Consider the following 18,860-nt stretch of genomic DNA (forward strand, 5'->3'; position numbering starts at 1 on the left):
CCTTTCGGCTTAATTTTTGTGTGAAAAACTAGACTTAGGCACTCTTTTATTATATTCATTTTTTTCTAATACTCTCGACTCTGTTAACTAGTCAGGTAGGTGAGATCGAGTCTTCTTGTCGCTAATCGTCCCTTTACCCAACTAACGTGGCATGAATGATGGATAGGAGGGGATAGTACCAAAAGAGTTAGGCACTCTTTTAGGACCACCTTGCCCAGCGTCGGTGGGGTCAGGAGGGACTGAGCAAGATTCACAACCCTCACCGACCAAAATGAATGGAATAAAAAGAAAGAAGAAAAGACAACAGAAAAAGAGAAGAAAACAAAAAAAGTTGTAAAAAGTCAAAATATTAAAATAGTATTAAAAAAGTCCATAAACATATCGCGTAAGATAATTGTATCCATATCGAGTGATTTTCAACTAAAAATAATTGAATGGATTCAATTGAGATAAACATAAAGATATCTAATATTATATTATTTTAATAAAAAAATCTAGGTTAAGTTAGTATAGATAAAATAAATTTATGACATTTTTAATATTTTTCTGAAGTTATGCTCCGACCACTATTCATAAAATTGACGTGTCACGTCATGGCACGTCGTTAAGTCTCGTAAAGGTGAAACTTGCGGAAGACTATCCTAGGACGTGTGTGGCCGACCGATCCGTGTGGAGCACGAGTGGACACAATTTATTGCACACGAGTAAGACTCATCCTTAAAATGAAGTCGGTCGAAATGAGCTGTTCATCATGTCGACCGTCATTGTCGTTTGTAGGCAAAGTGGGGTTTGGTCAAAATGCGGTTTGGTCCAGGTGAAATGAACCATGTGTTTCATTTCATTTCATTTATTTATTTTCTTTTATTTTCTTTACAATGTTCCCCCGTCCTCATCAAGTTTGTTCTTTTCATATTTTGACTTAGCATCTTTTTAGCATCTTTGAATAATCTTATTAATGAGCAATATCTCTCCATCGTACGGGCATGCAACTTGAGAGAGGTGAAATAATGACCGTGATAAAAATAAAAATAAAAATCCCAATTTTTCTGGCTTTCGCCTTGCAATTGTCATTCGTTTCTTCACATCTTTGCAAATACCCTGGCAATTGCACCGTACTTTTGAATGGGTGTTTCTAAGGATCTTTAAAAAGGAGATCACCAACTCATTCCTATCTGTCAATTCAATTAAAGAGCAAATCTAATCTATTGATATGAAACATTAGAAAATTTGTGGTGGGACACTTTACATGGAAGTCATGAAAAAAATATCAGAACTTGTTACGATTCCATAATCTATCAGGATTTTTTACGACTCGAAAATATGTTGCTCGATATACCATGGAACATCCCCTTTCGGAACTACTTTCAATAGAATTAAAAGACAATGATGAAAATTTTAGTAATCTTTCTCTAAATGAAATTTCGAAACAATGTTGTTACAATCTTACAGGAAACAATTTCCCTGGATATTTTCATCAGGTATTTACAAGAACAACAAGAGGTGACATGATGCCAAGCACTACAAATTTTTTTCTCCGGTGGCTACTGGATGCACCTCAACACTTGCTTCTCTCTCCAGCAAAATCCCAGGACTGACTCTCAAGTCTGTAGCCCCCACATGAGCAATTTGTCCAAGACAGAGATTGTCTTTGATTCATCACCACGCTGGTGGATCACGCAATTTCATCGAGAACTCCACTTCTGTTTTCTCAACGGACTTGCTCAAAATGGCTTCTGCAAGTACGTGGACGCGTCCTGAAGAGGCGAGAACAGATCCAACTGATACTGTCCTTGCGCGAACGCCTCGTCCAAGAAGTCATCCATCGATTCGAACTGGAAATCGAGGGCCTTCTCCCAACCTTCCAACTTCACCTCGCTCTGAACTTCCTTCTCGCACGCCGAATCCGGGGACACCACGTGCTCCGAGCAGCAGCTAGAATCCGTGTGCAGCCTCGGCATCGACTCCGACGAGTCCATGTACGTGTGATCCATAGTCATTAGCGACCCATATTGCGGAGGTGTGTTGTAAGGGTTCATCGCCGCCGGCATGACAATCTGCGGCTTGGTCTCCATTTCCGGGAACTCTGCCGGTTTATCGTGCGCGGAGGGGAAATGCTTCTCTATGGTGCCCTTCTTGTTGTATATCCGGCATAGAACCCCGTCATCAAGCTGCAATATTAGCAAGGATCGACGTTAATCATTGAGGTTCCTTCATGAACTCGACCAATTACATGTGCGGGAACACCGAAAACAGTGAGAAGAAGGGAAAGACAGTAGTTACCCTCGAGTTGTTCTTCTTGCCGGCAGATCGATCGACGTTGGCGAGGCGGTACTCGTGCATGATCCAATTCGTCTTCACTCCTTTCGGAGCTTTCCCGGCGTAAAACACAAGGGCCTTTTTATGCCAAGCGTCTTTGGGCGGCCAATCGGCTTATCGGCTCCAGTCGCCTTCCAATACCCAGTTCCGGCTGCCCGGTTCGGCCGTGACCCGTTGGGGTACTTGCGGTCCCTCGGAGAAAAGAAGTACCATTCTTTTTCACCATACAGAGCCATTTCTGCAATTCCAACCCAAACTCCATCAGAAATCATGCCCTTCCAGTAACAAATCCAAATAAAGAACGGATTTTTTTCACAAGAAAATCGCCAAAAAAGTGGCAAAACTCGTCGACCCATTTTTCAGAACGGGATAATTCACCAAAACCAACAGAAGCAGAAACAGAAATTGGTCAGCAACAGAACCTAGAGAAGAAGCAGAGGAAGGGTCTGAAAGTACCAGGAAGGTCCCAAGGGTCGAACTTGTAGAGATCGATCTCGGCAATGATGGGGGCGGAGATGGGCAGCGAAGCGCACTTGCGAATCAAGTAATCGCTCACCAGCTCTTCGTCCGTGGGGTGGAACCTGAACCCCGCTGGTAACTCCATCTGCGCCTTCTTCATCTTCTCTCTCTCTCTCTCTCTCTCTCTCTCTCTTCTCGACTCTGTTCGTCTTCTTCTGCGACTCTCTCTGGTCCGTGCCCTTTTCTACCAAGCCTTGAACTTGCTCAACTCTCGAACTCGAATTCACAGAGAAAACGTCAGACTACTAGGGGTTTATATACAGACACGAACTCTCTATCAATTTCTATTTTCCCTTTTATTTTTTTCTTAAATTCTTGGGAAATTCAGACACGTGGGTGGAGAGATCCCACACAGCGACGGGTCGGGGTGTACATACCGGATCGAAAACGTGGGGAGGAAGGCACAAAAGGCAACAACCGGAGCTCCTTCGGCGACAGGTGGCGAGCGCATCCGAGTGAGTTGTCGACTGGTCAATCGCAGGCCGACACGCGTGGGGCGGGCTCGTGTTATGTCATGGCGTCCGTCAGCTAATCTGTCTGAACTCGGCGCATGGGTTGTGGGGAAGGGCAGTTAAGGTAATTTAAATGGCCCCTTGCGACTCCTTGAAGGTTGCTCTCCCTGCCCTTTTGGCCCTTCCTGGAGTCAAACCCACGTTCATTTGGCCAAAGATACCGCGCCATGTTACCACTCAATGAAGTTCGAGACAAATATATCTTATTCACTAGTCCATAAACAATGAGTACACAGCGTGTTGGGAAAATTTACTCATCTTATTGGGCGTCTTGTATTCTCATGTTACGTTAATACTAATATATTCAGTCACGAAGTTTAAAATAATATTACATTTAATTTCATCGACTGTTGTGATGATTAAAATATTGTACGAAAACATAAACGAAACATTTATTAGTTAGTATTTTAATTTCATTTTTTGGCCAATCATCTGGTTTTTGCTAGGTGTTGTCATATTGTGGCTATATGAGCATAGGTTAAAGATCATCAAAACACAAATGGCTCTATGACCTGTCCCACTAGGGAGCAAAGAAGTCAAAGGAGGTAGATATTCTAGTTTTCTCCTGCGAATTTACTAGGGATGGTTTGATGACTTTCGGCGGCTCTACTACGAAGGTCAAACAACGCCGGAAGGTGGTGAGATTTGGACTATAATTGACCACGGCTGCACATGAAAATATCTAATATATTAAGTATTTTTGGTGACGACCACAATAAAAAAAAAAAAAAAAGAGTATTTTGGGGCTATGAAAGTATCAAATCACTCGTGCCATAAGCAACATAAATGGCATGATTACCGCTCCTTTGTCAGGGGTTCTTTAGTGAAAAAACCAGTCCGATCTCAAAAGTCAACAAGTTACAAAAGCGAAATACATGTAAAAGTCAAAACACTTTGAAGCAGTTGAAGTCAATGGGAAAATCTACATCAGAATATCTATCTATTGGGGATTAAAATCCTTCCAGAAGAAAAAGTATTCGTCCTGAAAGATTTATGTCGGGAGCTACATAGGTTTTTTATTACACCACATCCTTTTTCATGATATTAACGAGGTAAGAAAAAATGCTTAAATCCAAGGTGATAGAAATATACACGAGTCATTGATTCCTCCATTGGTTATATGGCATGTGTTTTTCTCAATCTCTTATTGAAGAAATTTATTTTATTGGATCTCTTAGTGGGTTATAAATATTGATATTACCCTCAAACAAATTTAGGTTATAAATATTGATATTACCCTCAAACAAATTTAGGTTATAAATATTGATATTACCCTCAAACAAATTTAACTTAATGTAAATAAAAGTGATTTCTTGAAACCCACTCAATCAGAAAATTGGTTTGAGGAGATTTTCTCCAACTAGGGACGGAGGAATATATGGTCTTCCTGAGGATCAATCTTGTCGCCATGAAAGACATACTTAACAGATTTAATGAGTTCATGTAACCTGGCCTAACCTAAAAAACAATTGAATTCTATATAAAAAAAAATAAAACCACACTTTAGTTGAAGATGTACTTATGCCAAAACAAACATCCAAGCAGAGCAAGTGTTGGTCAAATAACAACCACAAATTCATACGAACTTTAATTCGAGTCTTAATCATTTGATCAATAAGTTTAGGAGAGTATGTTTTATTGCGATATTAGTTCATCATTCTCTTTCTTTGTCGTGATTGATTTTTACTTATCAAACACAAGAACTCACATTCATCAAACATTTACACGTATACAGACAGGTATATCGAGGCGATGAGCACCTGGAATAAGGCTGGAGACATTAATCCTTTCCTTTATTTGAGCAAATTGATATACCAAAGGTTATTGTAAATTGCAAACGCAGGTCATAATGATTTGAAGAACATTTTCCTATAAATAATTGCTTATATCACTTAAAATAATTAGTCGATGAAAAATATTTTATTATGCATTTAAATATTTTCATGAACGAAGAAAATGTTTTTCATTCAATCATTTTTATAAATGATACAAGCAATCATTTATAGGAAAATATTTTTTAAATCAGTTTTGTCAAATGATTTTAGGTCTTCTAGGTTTAACGCATGTGCAACTTGGCTCAGTCAAAGTGACATCTAACGAGCTGTAGGAGACAATGGGCTTGTTAGCTTTGGGTTTACTAATAATTAATTATGTTTGGCCAAAAAAAATTATAATTAAGCATCATCCAAGCCGGCTTTCATATAATCAACCAATTATCGTTTTATCAAGTCGATCAAAATTAAATGTAGATAAACAAAGAAAAAGAGATACGGAAATATTGCTGTACAAGCTTCTGCTCGGACCAGTAATTTGTCGATGCTAGAAAAAGAGATAGGAAGTCATTATCTGGCTAGGACACGAGGTTGATGTGAGTGACGTGCTCCACGAGCAAATAAATTTAGACTGTGCCCATTTTAGTTTTTATCGTGCAAGTGGAGGTAGAAGGCTCACGGGTGGTGAACTTCTTTTCCCGGAGAAGAAGTAGTGACATTATCTAGGGAATAAGCATCGGCTATCTAGGGAATAAGCATCAGCTAACTCAGTGCCAGCAGCCGCGGTAATATAAAGGATACAAGTGTTATTCGGAATGATTTGGCGTAAAGTGTCTATAGGCGGCTTTTAAGTCCGCCGTCAAATTGCAAAACATGATTTTTTTTTTTTAATTGGATCAATACTTCCAATTTAATGAGTATTAGTAAAGGATCCGTGGATAAATATAGAAAAGCGTATTTCTAATCGTAACTAAATCTTCCATTTTTTCTTTTTTGATAGGAAAGATTGGAGCAAAATAGCTATAAATTAATAAAATTAAAAGATGATTTTAGTTTACTATCCCAAGTTTGTCTATGAAGAGTAGATCTAATTGTATTAGTGTCTAGAATTGATTTCTTTTGTGTAATACTAATTGATAGGGCCTCATTGGTAAGTGCTACAATATCTCGTACATTGAAACCCATGGTTATGGACCCAAATCCATTAGTATGGAACATTTTCTTTTCCAAGTGAAATCCCCTAGTATATAAAAGGGTAAAAAAGTGAATTCTCGATGTAGATGCTATATAGTTGGTTCTCATCCTTCAGAGACTACGAATGTAATAGAAGCATCCATCGACAAAAGGACCCTAAGATGATCATCTCATGGCTAATGAGAATGAATCAAATCAGATGGTTCTATTTCTCAATCTTTTTGTTAATATTGAAAATATTTTTCATTTATTCATTTTTTTTATGAACCAAACACACCCAATTGCTACAAAATTTTCCCTTGTCCATGTGTCGTTATCACAAAGTGGGAATAAAGTAGTTCTTCAGTTGAGCATATTCACATTTCAAAGAACATTCGACATATTAGTGGTATTGTGTTTATCTTGGCACCAAGAAACTTTGTGCAACTTACAAAAAGAGAATGAGGACAAGTAGATATTAATTACGATTCCAAAACATTGGGGTTTATCAAAAATAAGATGGGAACCTCTTGGGATTAATTATTCCTCAAAAACGTTATATTTAACTCAATATTTGTTTTTCTAATATGAATGAACGTTTGGAGCTTTTGAGCACCTGAGTAATCCTCATTGACCATAACAATTCTTCTTCCCCACACATTGAGTAATTATTCGAGACAGACAAATCTGTGCTCCTTGAGGTGGCCCTAAGAAAATGTGCAAATGTTATGATTCGAATCATAGATTGAACGAGAAAGACGAGCATATTTACCACCTAAGCAAAATCTATGTATCCATCAAACCCTTCGAGTTATGCATAGTTGACTAGGGGCATGGCTCATGAATCGGAGGTTGCATGCTTAAATCCCACCACTTGCATGCAAATTCCTATGAGTGAGGTCCCCCACGCAAGTCAAAAGCCCGGACTTACTAGTACATAAAACTTGTAGCTATTTTATGGGTCTCTAAGTAGTCGGGTTTTCATACTCATGCCTTTAGAGGGTGCATCAAGACAACCATATTACGATGTCACAAAGAAACTAGTGGGATCATTGTCGATTTTAGAGGAAAAGTTATGTAGAGAAAGAAATGACAGGCATATGTTTAGGATTAAGTGGAAGCAAAACCTATAACATTTCGCTTTCCCGTCAAAATAAAATAAAATAAAAATTATTATTTGGATTTCTAGAAATTATGAAAAATTAAATATATGTGAATTTACGCATTATTATTCACATATTGTGAAAAATGAAGTACATTAGATTTAAAAAAAAAAAAAAAGAGCAAAAATACGTAGATTGAAAGACTTTGATTAATAAAAAGTGGAAAAGCAAAAGACGATAAACGCATGTGGTTTTATAGATATGATGTAAGCATAAGATTAGTCTATTTCGGCTGACACAATCGGGGCAGCCGCCCTCTCCTCCTGGTCAAAATGCCAAAAAGTCTTTGCTTGGGCCTCACGTCGCTGACAGCAATGAAACCTTAATTAGATAGGATTCAAGTTTATCCAATCGATCAGCTTTTCCTTTTTTCTATATTTCTTTCCCTTAAACTGAAAAAAGGAAAAGATAAAACATGGAAGCTTCGGGTTCTCCTAGGAAAGGAACGAAGTCCTTTGTCTTGTCCAGGTGACGTCTTGCATGACTTCAACGACCCGTGCAAGTGACGTCGAGGATTCATAAGCACGTCCACTTCCTCCATAAAATTCGAAGATAATGGCAAAAATAATCATTGAATAAAATTTGTATAATGCCATTATTAAGTTTTCAGATTATTCAATATAGTTTATAGACTTCTGATACAAGTCCAATTTAGTCATAATTTTTCTTTTTTGGTGAATAAAAAATTGGGTTAGAGATCCACTGCGAGATGGGTAGCTTAACCGGATGTGTTGGTAACAGGTAAGCCAAAAGGTTGTTTCCGTCCATGTTAGGGGAGATGCCAACCATCTCTCCTTTCTACGAACACAACCAATTTTGTCATAATTTAGTAATAAATAATATGAAAATATTTAATATAGTCATTTCATTAATTTAGTTTTAGGGACAATGTTGAACATCTTCTTATAATTTAAAGACGAGATTTTACATGAACATATCACACTGCATGTTAAACTAAAGTTCATGGACCAAATTTAACAAACTAAAAATTCATTGATCCCATTATTCATTTAGTCAAAATTCATGTATCATTTGTGTAATTATCCCTAAAACTAATAGGACATTCCAAGTAGCTATGCTGAATTTTGAATTGCATTATTGACTGTTGATGGATTTTATAAAGTTATTATAGCTTACAATCAAATACACTTTTCAGGTGCACCCAAGTCTTTTAAGCAATGTGATTGAAGCAGTCGTGTCTAATTTTTCTTGGTCACTAAGGGCGTGCATGACAAAATTTCTAGAACAAAAATCAATTTTTAGCTAGAAATTGATTTCCCATTGATGAGTTTCTGAGTAAAAAAATGCGTTTGATAACAATTTAAAATTTCTATTTCTGAAATAAAAATTCTTTTGATAACATAATAGAATTTCTATTTTTAGGAGCAACAATGATCGGTGTCCGATGGCTAGAGTCTGACGTTCGACGTCTGGTGACCGATGACGGGCGATCAAAGTCCGAAGTCCGATGTTCGGTGTTTGGCGCCAAGTCTGATGACCGACGGTAGGCAGCCAAAGTCTGGAGTCCAACACCAAAGTTCGACGACCGACAACTAGCATCCAACATCCGAAATTCGATGTCTGACGTCCAACATTCGTAATCTAGCAACAAGAGGTCGGCGGTGAGTGGCTAGTGGCCGGAGTCCGACGATGTGCAGTGGGCGGCCGACATTCGGCGACGAGTGGCGAGCGGCGAACGGTTGCCAATGAACATCTGATAGTTGGTGGTGAGCCTTAGACATCCAATGATTGGCAATAAGTGGCCAACGACCAATGGGCGTCCGGCATCCGACAACCGGCAATTGGTGACGAGCGGGCGGAGTACAATGGCCGCCGACCGACGTCCGGTGGTGGCGGGCTGGTGGCCGAGGTTGGTGGCGGGCGGCGGCAATCGGCGTAGAGGCGGCCCAACCGGCGGCGGCGTCGGCATCCCACGGGCAGTAAGTGGGCGATGGGCGGCGACGAGAGTGAACGATGAAAAAAAAATTGATTTCTCATTTTTGTTTCAGAAATAGAAAAGCTTAAAATTTTAACTTATGATTTCTACTCCAAATCTATATCTCGAAATAGAAATCTATTCCAAAAATAGAAAAATGAAATTGCGTTACCAAACGGATTTTTGTTCAAAACATGTTCTGGGGAACAGAAAAATAGAAAAATAGATAACATAAATTTTGTCATGCATGCTCTAAGTGTCCTTTTTGTGACCCGACTAGAATGATAAAACTCGGGAAGAGTTTGATAAAACAATTGTGTTATGGCACGTTAATACAATCTAGAAAAATAAATAAATCGGGATTGAAATGGTTGTAGCCGATATGGGTGTGCAACCGGACTGGGTATACTTGGGAACCGAACCAGCCCACCCGAAAAATAGGGTCGGGAACTAGTTCCCGTCAAAACCGGTCTGAGAACCGGTCCCCAAAATTTGGACCGGTTTTGGAATCGATTCTCGAACCAGTTTTGTAAGCGAGGTCCGAAATCCTTTTTTCCCGATTTATATTCTTACTCCCACAATCACACGGTGTTTTTCCTCTCGACTCTCTCAAACACGCACAACACTCCTCCTTTGTCGTTCATTTTCCTCACTTCCCTCCCTCACCGGCTCCCTCAAGCACTGTCCGGCGGACGGACGATATTCGTCCCCGCCAAATTTTTGTGTACCATATGGATTGACTCGCCTAATTTCTCTTTTGTATGAAGAGTTATGCTTGCATAAATGGGTAACTTCATGTAGTAGTTGTGGGAATAAGATTAATATTAGACTCATGTTTGTTGCTAATTCTTTATTTTATGATTTTATTTATTATAATTAGCCTTGTGGATCCTTAATTTTCGTTTAGTCAAAAAGTTCATGTATTTATTTATTACAAGTGCTTAATGTTTCAATACAAATTAGGAGAATCATGTTATTTTCTTGTATATTAATATAAAATTCGAAGTTGTATAGGATATCGGGATATTATAAAATAGGTTCCAATGAAAACATGGTTGACCTTGGAACCGGACTGGAAAAACAGGGTGAATTGGGTACATGGTCCAATATAAATAGGGTCAGGTACAAGGTCTAGAAAAAGAAAACCGGTTATAACAAGGTCAGGTACAAAGTCCAGGTCTAGACCTTACCCGATCACCCCTAATAGCCGATGTGATATGTAAGGGGACAAATTGAGACAATTCATATACCTCAAGAGCAAAAAACAGGTAGTTCTTATCCTTAGCATTTTAACACAATGATCCAAATTGAAGATGGCCCCTTTCTAATAATAATGACCTTTCTTTGTCCAATACGTGAGTCCATGCACCGTGGAATGATCACGTGTTCATGTCGGTCCTCGTCGCTGTCTTTGTGTCGGATGATGAAAGTGTGGCGTGGTCCAAGTGAAATGAACCATGTGTCGGAAAAATCACTTGTTCATGTCGGCCTTCGTTTTCTTTTTTTCCCATTGTTCCTTCCTTATCTATTTTCTTTTTCCGTATTTCAATGACCCAACTAGAGATTGTCCTACTGTTCGGTGTACCAATTTAATAAACCGTATCTCTATCATTTAGAATAACTCATATATATGAGCAATCTCTCGACATATAGACATGAACCTGCTCCTCAAAAAAAAAAAAAAGCCTAAACAGGGGAGGCAAAATATAAGACCTTGGGTCAAGAAATATTTAATTTTTTTCCATCTTTTTGAAAAATGTTTCCAGCTCATTAAACGATTTTATCTAAATTGAATTATGTGCTTGATGCATGAAAGTTTAATGGCATTTTAAAGATTATGAAATATTATTTATATGTTAAAGAGGCGGTCAAGAATGGAAAGTGGTTATTAGCTTGGACTTTGTTTTGGATAAAGTATTGTTTTGAAACCCCCCATGATTATACACGGTGTTATACAAGTCACCCAAGGAGAACAGAAGACAGATAAAAGTCCACTATTGACAACAACTTATATATAACATTTTTGTTAATATTAAAAATATTTTTCATTTATTCATTTTTTATGAACCAAACACACCCAATTGCTACAATTTTTCCCTTGTCCATGTGTCGTTATCACAAAGTGGGAATAAAGTAGTTCTTCAGTTGAGCATATTCATATTTAAAAGAAGATTCAACATATTAGTGGTATCGTGTTTATCTTGGCACCAAGAAACTTTGTGCAACTTACAAAAAGAGAATGAGGACAAGTAGATATTAATTACGATTCCAAAACATTGGGGTTTATAAAAAATAAGACGGGAACCTCTTAGGATTAATTATTCCTAAAAAACGTTATATTTAACTCAATATTTTTTTCTAATATGAATTAACGTTTGGAGCTTTTGAGCACCCGAATAATCCTCATTGACCATAACAATTCTTCTTCCCCACACATTGAGTAATTATTCGAGACAGACAAATATGTGCTCCTTGAGGTGGCCCTAAGAAAATGTGCTAATGTTATGATTCGAATCATAGATTGAATGAGAAAGACAAGCATATTTACCACCTAAGCAAAAATTATGTATCCATCAAACCCTTCGAGTTATGCATAGTTGACTAGGGGCATGGCTCATGAATCGGAGGTCGCATCTTTAATCCCACCACTTGCATGCAAATTTCTATGCAAGTCAAAAGCCCGGACTTACTAGTAGATAAAACTTGTAGCTATTTTATGGGTCTCTAAGTAGTCGGGTTTTCATACTCATGCCTTTAGAGGGTGCATCAAGACAACCATATTACGATGTCACAAAGAAACTAGTGGGATCATTGTCAATTTTAGAGGAAAAGTTATGTAGAGAAAGAAATGACGGGCATGTGTTTAGGATTAAGTGGAAGCAAAACATATAACATTTCGCTTTTCCGTTAAAATAAAATAAAATAAAAAATTATTATCTGGATTTCTAGAAATTATGAAAAATTAAATATATGTGAATTTACGCATCAATATTCACATATTGTGAAAAATGAAGTACATTAGATTTTTTTCTATAAAAAGAAAATGAGCAAAAATACGTAGATTGTAAGACTTTGATTAATAAAAAAAGTGGAAAAGCAAAAGATAATAAACGCATGTGGTTTTATAGATATGATGTAAGCATAAGATTAGTCTATTTCGGCTGACACAATCGAGGGCAGCCGCCCTGTACTCCTGGTCAAAATGCCAAAAAGTCATTGCTCGGGCCTCACGTCGTTGACAGCAATGGAACCCTAATCAGATAAGATTCAAGTTTATCCAATCGATCAGCTTTTCCTTTTTTCTATATTTCTTTCCCTTTAAACTGAAAAAAGATAAAGATAAAACATGGAAGCTTCGGGTTCTCCTAGGAAAGGAACGAAGTCCTTTGTCTTGTCCAGGTGACGCCTTGCATGACTTGAACGACCCGTGCAAGTTACGTCGTGGATTTATAAGCACGTCCACTTCCTCCATAAAATTCGAAGATAATGACAAAAATAATCATTGAATAAAATTTGTATAATGTCATTATTAAGTTTTTAGTTTATTCAATATGATTTATAGATTTTATGATACAAGTCCAATTTAGTCATAATTTAGTGATAAATTATATGAAAATATCTAATAGTCATTTCATTAATTCAATTTCAAGGACAACGGTGAACATCTTCTTATAATTTAAAGACGAGATTTTACATGAACATATCACACTGCATGTTAAACTAAAGTTCATGGACCAAATTTAACAAACTAAAAATTCATGGATCCCATTATACATTTAGTCAAAATTCATGTATCATTTGTGTAATTATCCCTAAAACTAATAGGATATTCCAAGTAGCTATGCTGAATTTTGAATTGCATTATTGACTGTTGATAGATTTTATAAAGTTATTATAGTTTACAGTCAAATACACTTTTCAGGTGCTCCCAAGTCTTTTAAGCAATGTGATTGAAGCAGCCGTGTCTAATTGTTCTAGGTCACTAAGGGCGTGTATGACAAAATTTCTAGAATAGAAATCAATTTTTGGCCAGAAATTGATTTCTCAATTTCTATTTCATGAATGTTAGGGAAATCCCTTATGATGTTTTGAAGATGACAAAATAAATCAAAGACTACTAACATGTTTGATGGTTGAGTAATAGACCATGCAGATAATAGAACATGTAAAGGATATTATCAAAAAACGAAGGCGCAGGACTCAAGACTCAAAGTCGAAGCGCCGGACTCGAGACTCAAAGTCGAAGGCGCAGGACTCAAGACTCAAAGTCGAAGACCGCCGAGACTTTAGTATCAAAGTACGTTCTACCTTAGAAGTCCCATCAACTCGACTAATTCCAGTTGAACGTGAATGATGAACCGAAGACGGACTCTATCTTTGGCTGAACCCAGGTACGGACTCGGATTGTAAAGTCTCTGACACTCATTGTAAAGTCCAAAGACCCAGGTTGTAAAGTCTCAAGACTCATATCGTAAAGTCTCAAGACTCAGACTTTACATCCAGATTCAATGAATCGTAACTTAAGCCCAATCATACAACGGCTAGTGATCTGGTTTGGATTCCACATCAAGATTGATTTGATTGATTCAATCTAATTGATTGACAATTGGATGTTGAAGACAAGAACTTTCTACATGAAGAAGCTTTACTTATGGAAACCAAGATTTCGTTTGTATGGGCGATCGGAATCAATTTGGGATTTTACCTTTGTCACTCAACGGCTACCAAATCTTCTAAGATACAGAGTCTGTCCAATGGGTATATTGGAAGACGATTCTCGGGATCTTTGTCCAACGGTAGTTTGGAAGTGGAGGAGTATTTAAGGAGATCATGGACCGATGAGCAAGTAAGAGACGGAGCGTAGAATTTATAATTCCAAAGTCTAAGCGACTTTAGATCATATACTTGTCTCTTGAGAGCTTAAACGTTTGTAATCATGAGAGAAATACCAAGAGAGTGACTTAGTGAGATAGTGTGATCTACTAAGTGTTTGCACTCGGAGTTGTAATCTCTTGTTGATTGCATAGTGGAATCCAGCCAAGAAGGCATTGTTATCGTGGGAGAGTGGACGTAGGCTTGGATTAAGCCGAACCACTATAATTTCTGTGTTCTTATTCTCTTCCCTAACTCCTTTATTTTGTTCATACTAGCACTCTCAATGAACGAGTTTTTTAGTAAAGAAACGCATTTAATAACAATTTAAAATTTGATAACATAATAAAATTTCTATTTTTAGGAGCAGCAATGACCGGCGTCTGGTGGCTGGAGTCTGCCATTCGGCGATCAACGTTCGGTGTCCGGTGACTGACGGTGGGCGACCAAAGTCCGAAGTCCAACGTTTGGCGTCCGACACCAAGTCCAATGATCGACAACGGGCGACCAAAGTCTGAAGTCCGACACTCAAGTCCAATGACCGACAATAGGCGTCCAACGTCCGGAGTTCAATGTCTAATGTCCGACATCCAGAGTCTAGTGATAAGAGGTCGACGGCGAGTGGCTAGTGGACGAGTCCGGCGGCGCAGGTAGTGGTGGACGGTTGTCGATGAACATCCGATGGTTGGTGGTGAGCCTCCGACATCCAATGATTGGTGATGAGCGGCCAACAACCAGTGGGCATCCAGCATCCGGCGACCGGCAGTTGGTGACGAGCGATCGGAGTACGATGGCCGGCGACTAACGTCCAGTGGCTGGTAATGGCTGGTGGCCAAGGTTGGTGGCGAGCGGCCGGCAACCGGTGGTGAGCATCCCGCATCCCACGGGCGGCAAGTGGGCGACGGGCGGTGACAAGAGTGAACAATGAGAAAAATTTTGATTTCTCATTTCTATTTGAAATAGAAAAGCTAAAAATTTTAATTTTTGATTTCTACTTCAAATCTATATATGAAATAGAAATTTGTTCTAGAAATAGAAAAATGAAATTGCGTTACCTCAAAGCATTTCATTCCAAACCTATTAGGGAAGAAAAATAGAAAAATAAAGAAATAGAAATTTTGTCATACACGCTCTAAATGTCCTTTTTGTGACTGATTTGGAATGATAAAACTCGGGAAGAGTTTGACAAAACAATTGTGTTATGGCACGTTAATACAATCTAGGAAAATAAATAAATCAGGGATTGAAATGGTTGTAGCCGATGTGATATGTCAGGGGACAAATTGAGACGATTCATATACCTCAATAGCAAAAAACAGGTAGTTCTTATCCTTAGCATTTTAACACAATGATCCAAATAAAGATGGCCCCTTTCTAATAATAATGACCTTTCATTGTCCAATACGTGAGTTCATGCACCGTGGAATGATCACTTGTTCATGTCGGCCATCGTTGCTGTCTTTGTGTCAGATGATGAAAGTGTGGCGTGATCCAAGTGAAATGAACCACGTGTCGGAAAAATCACTAGTTCATGTCGGCGTTCGTTTTTCTTTTTGCCCCCGTTGTTCCTTCCTTGGGTCAAGAAATATTTAATTTTTTCCATCTTTTTGAAATTATGTCTCCATTTTTAGCTCATTAAACGATTTCATCTAAATTGACTTATGTGCTTGATGCATGAAAGTTTAATGACATTTTAAAGATTATGAATATTATTTCTATGTTAAAGAGGCGGTCAAGAATGGAAAGTGGTTATTAGCTTGGACTTTGTTTTGGCTAAAGTCTTGTTTTGAAACCCCTGATAATTATCCACGGTGTTATACCAGTCAGCCAAGGAGAACAGAAGACAGATGAAAGTCCACTGTGGTTTGGTTGAGCGTATCTATAATATGGATTTTCTTTCTTGTTCGGCCGTTGGACGTATTTTTTTGGAAATATATATGTTATGCAACCTGGCCGTGAGAGGTAGTCTTGAAGCGTCGTATAATGAGTGCTTGAAATTGGGCTCGTAGTTCTCGAACGATTAAATTCTTGTGATAAGAATTTATTTATAATTCATTCATAAAATTGAGAGATTATTTTGTGAAAAATTATGAGACTAAACACTACGTGGATTATTCGATATAATTGACGTTTGGGAAATATTAAAAGTGTTGAGTGAATTAAATCCTGTGAATGTAGGTTACTATAACTTAATCACGTGAATTTGGAGTTTAATTTATTTTTTTATTAAATTTATTTTATTATTTGATCGCTTGCAAAGTGACTGTTTTCTCTCACTTTTTTTAGGCAAATACCCCTGCGATTGCACTAGTACTTTCCAACAGGTGTTTCTAAGGATCTGTTAAGCACAGAGCCCCAATCCCTTAATAATTGCCGAATCAAATAAATTGTAAATCTCGCTCATTGATCCTAAAACCTCTAGAATTTCGTGTCATGACACTTTCTATAAGAGCTACAAAGAAATACAAGAAACTATGACCTCCCACGATCCAAAAATCCATCTCTCAATGAAACATAAAACGGTCCATTTTGAACTCCATTCAATTGAATTTTCGATAGCAAAGAATAATAAACCAATCTCCATTAAATAAAATATTGAAACAATTTTGCTACAATCCTACAGCAAATAGTTTCGTTAGGGACTTTCATCAGGTATCTACATGAGATGACATGAGTTAACACGATTCTAAACGCTAACTGTACCGACCACCGCAGACCCATCAAGATCGCGGCGCATCTGCCGGGTCGTCTCTCGGCCAATTTAGAGCCGTACAGATTGCTTTCGCTGTGCTACTGGATGCACCCCAGCAAAGCAAAATCCAAGGACTAACTCTCGTCTATAGCGCCCCACATGAGCAAAATTTGTCCAAGACAGAGATTGTCTTGATTGATCACCATGCCAATGGAGCCTGCATTTCAATGCAAAGCAACCCGAATGGAATGGTCATCCGACTTCTGTGTTACTCAACGGACATGATCAGAATGACTTCTGCAAGTACATGGACATGTCCTGAAGAGGCGAGAACTGATCCAACTCATACTGTTCATTCGCGAAAGCATCGTCCAAGAAGTTATCCACCGAATCGAACTGGAAATCGAGGGCCTTCTCCCAATCGTCCCACTTCGCCTCGCTCTGCACTTCCTTCTCCCATGCCAAGTCCCGGGACACCGCGTGCTCCGAGCAGCTAGAATCCGTGTGCAGCTTGGGTAAAAACTCTGACGAGTCCGTGTACATGTGATCTGTAGTCATCGGCGAATCCGCATATTGTGGAGATGTGTACGGGTTCAGCGCCGCCGGCGTAACAATCTGTGGCTTGATCTCCATTTCGGGGAAATCTGCCGTTTCATTGAGCGTGGAGGGTGAATGCTTTTCTATGGTGCCCTTCTTGTTGTGTATCCGGCAAAGAACCCAGTCATCAAGCTGCAATATTAGCAAGCATCGACGTTAATCATCGAGGTTCCCCTATGAACTCGTCCAATTACATGGGCGGAACACCGAAAACGGTGAGAAGAAGGGAAAGACAGTAAATTACCCTTGAGTTCTTCTTCTTGCCAGCGGATCGATCGATGTTGGCGAGGCGGTACTCGTGCATGATCCAATTGGTCTTCACTCCTCTCGGAGCTTTCCCCGCGTAAAACACAAGGGCCTTTTTTATGCCGAGCGTCTTGGGGCGGCCGATGGGCTTATCGGCTCCGGTTGCCTTCCAATACCCGGTTCCGGCTGCCCGGTTCGGCCGTGATCCGTTGGGGTACTTGCGGTCCCTCGGAGAAAAGAAGTACCATTCTTTTTCGCCGTACAGAGCCATTTCTGCGATTCAAAGCCAAAATCCATCAGAAATCATAACCCTCAGCAGACAATCAAATGGTTTCGAATTCACGAGAGATCTTGAAGGCTAGTCAACCAGAGTCAAAATCATCATGCTTAATCCTTGACAACGAGAAATCAAATTAAGAAATCACCCCTCTTCTTAACCCACATGTCAAAATGAAAAGTTCAAACTGTCGAGAAATGCATTTCTTACTACAGTGACAAATCCAAATAAAGAACGGATTTTTCACAAGAAAATCACCCAAGAATTGGCAAAACTCGTTGACCCATTTCTCAGAATGGTATGATTCACCAAAACCAACACGAGCAGAAACAGAAATTGTTCAGGAACAGAGCCTGGAGAAGCAGAGGAACGGTCTGAAAGTTACCTGGGAGGACCCAAGGGTCGAACTTGTAGAGATCGATCTCGGCAATGAAGGGAACGGAGATGGCGTGCGAAGCGCACTTGCGAATCAGGTAATCGTTCACCAACTCGTCGTCCGTGGGGTGGAACCTGAACCCCGCTGGTAACTCCAACTGCGCCCTCTTCATCTTCTCTCTCTCTCTCTCACTCTTCTCAACTCTGTCGACTCTGCGTTCTGCTACGACTCTGCGGTCCCTGCTTTTCGCTTCCAAGCTTTGAACTCCTTCAACTTTCGAACTCGAATCCACACAGAAACACGAGAAGACCAGGGATTTATATATGGAAATTCAGACACGTGGGACGGAGGGATCCCGCACAGCGACCGGTCGACTGGGCAATCACAGGCCGACACTTGTGGGAGAACT

General features: G+C 39.1%; 2 protein-coding genes and 1 non-coding gene across 3 annotated transcripts; all 3 read right to left on the bottom strand.

The window, feature by feature from the left end:
- Positions 1 to 1,350: 1,350 nt before the first annotated feature.
- On the bottom strand, positions 1,351 to 3,066 carry LOC104418050 (NAC domain-containing protein 2). The gene is given in 4 exon segments (XM_010029258.3): positions 1,351 to 2,168; positions 2,281 to 2,402; positions 2,405 to 2,554; positions 2,773 to 3,066. Coding segments are annotated over 4 exon segments (882 nt in total). The 5' UTR covers positions 2,936 to 3,066; the 3' UTR covers positions 1,351 to 1,721.
- Positions 3,067 to 8,134: 5,068 nt separating this feature from the next.
- Positions 8,135 to 8,263, bottom strand: LOC120288656. Its single transcript, XR_005546758.1, has one exon. It is a non-coding gene; the product is annotated as a U6atac minor spliceosomal RNA (small nuclear RNA).
- Positions 8,264 to 16,826: 8,563 nt separating this feature from the next.
- Positions 16,827 to 18,734, bottom strand: LOC104418025 (NAC domain-containing protein 2). Its single transcript, XM_010029233.3, has 3 exons — positions 18,461 to 18,734; positions 17,797 to 18,071; positions 16,827 to 17,684 (listed from the first exon to the last, which is right to left on the bottom strand). Exons 1-3 carry the CDS (start codon positions 18,621 to 18,623, stop codon positions 17,241 to 17,243), a joined length of 882 nt encoding a protein of 293 aa, XP_010027535.2. The 5' UTR covers positions 18,624 to 18,734; the 3' UTR covers positions 16,827 to 17,240.
- Between the last annotated feature and the right edge of the window lie 126 nt (positions 18,735 to 18,860).

The sequence above is a fragment of the Eucalyptus grandis genome, chromosome 9, assembly GCF_016545825.1.
Source record: "Eucalyptus grandis isolate ANBG69807.140 chromosome 9, ASM1654582v1, whole genome shotgun sequence".
Classification (NCBI taxonomy): Eukaryota; Viridiplantae; Streptophyta; class Magnoliopsida; order Myrtales; family Myrtaceae; genus Eucalyptus; species Eucalyptus grandis.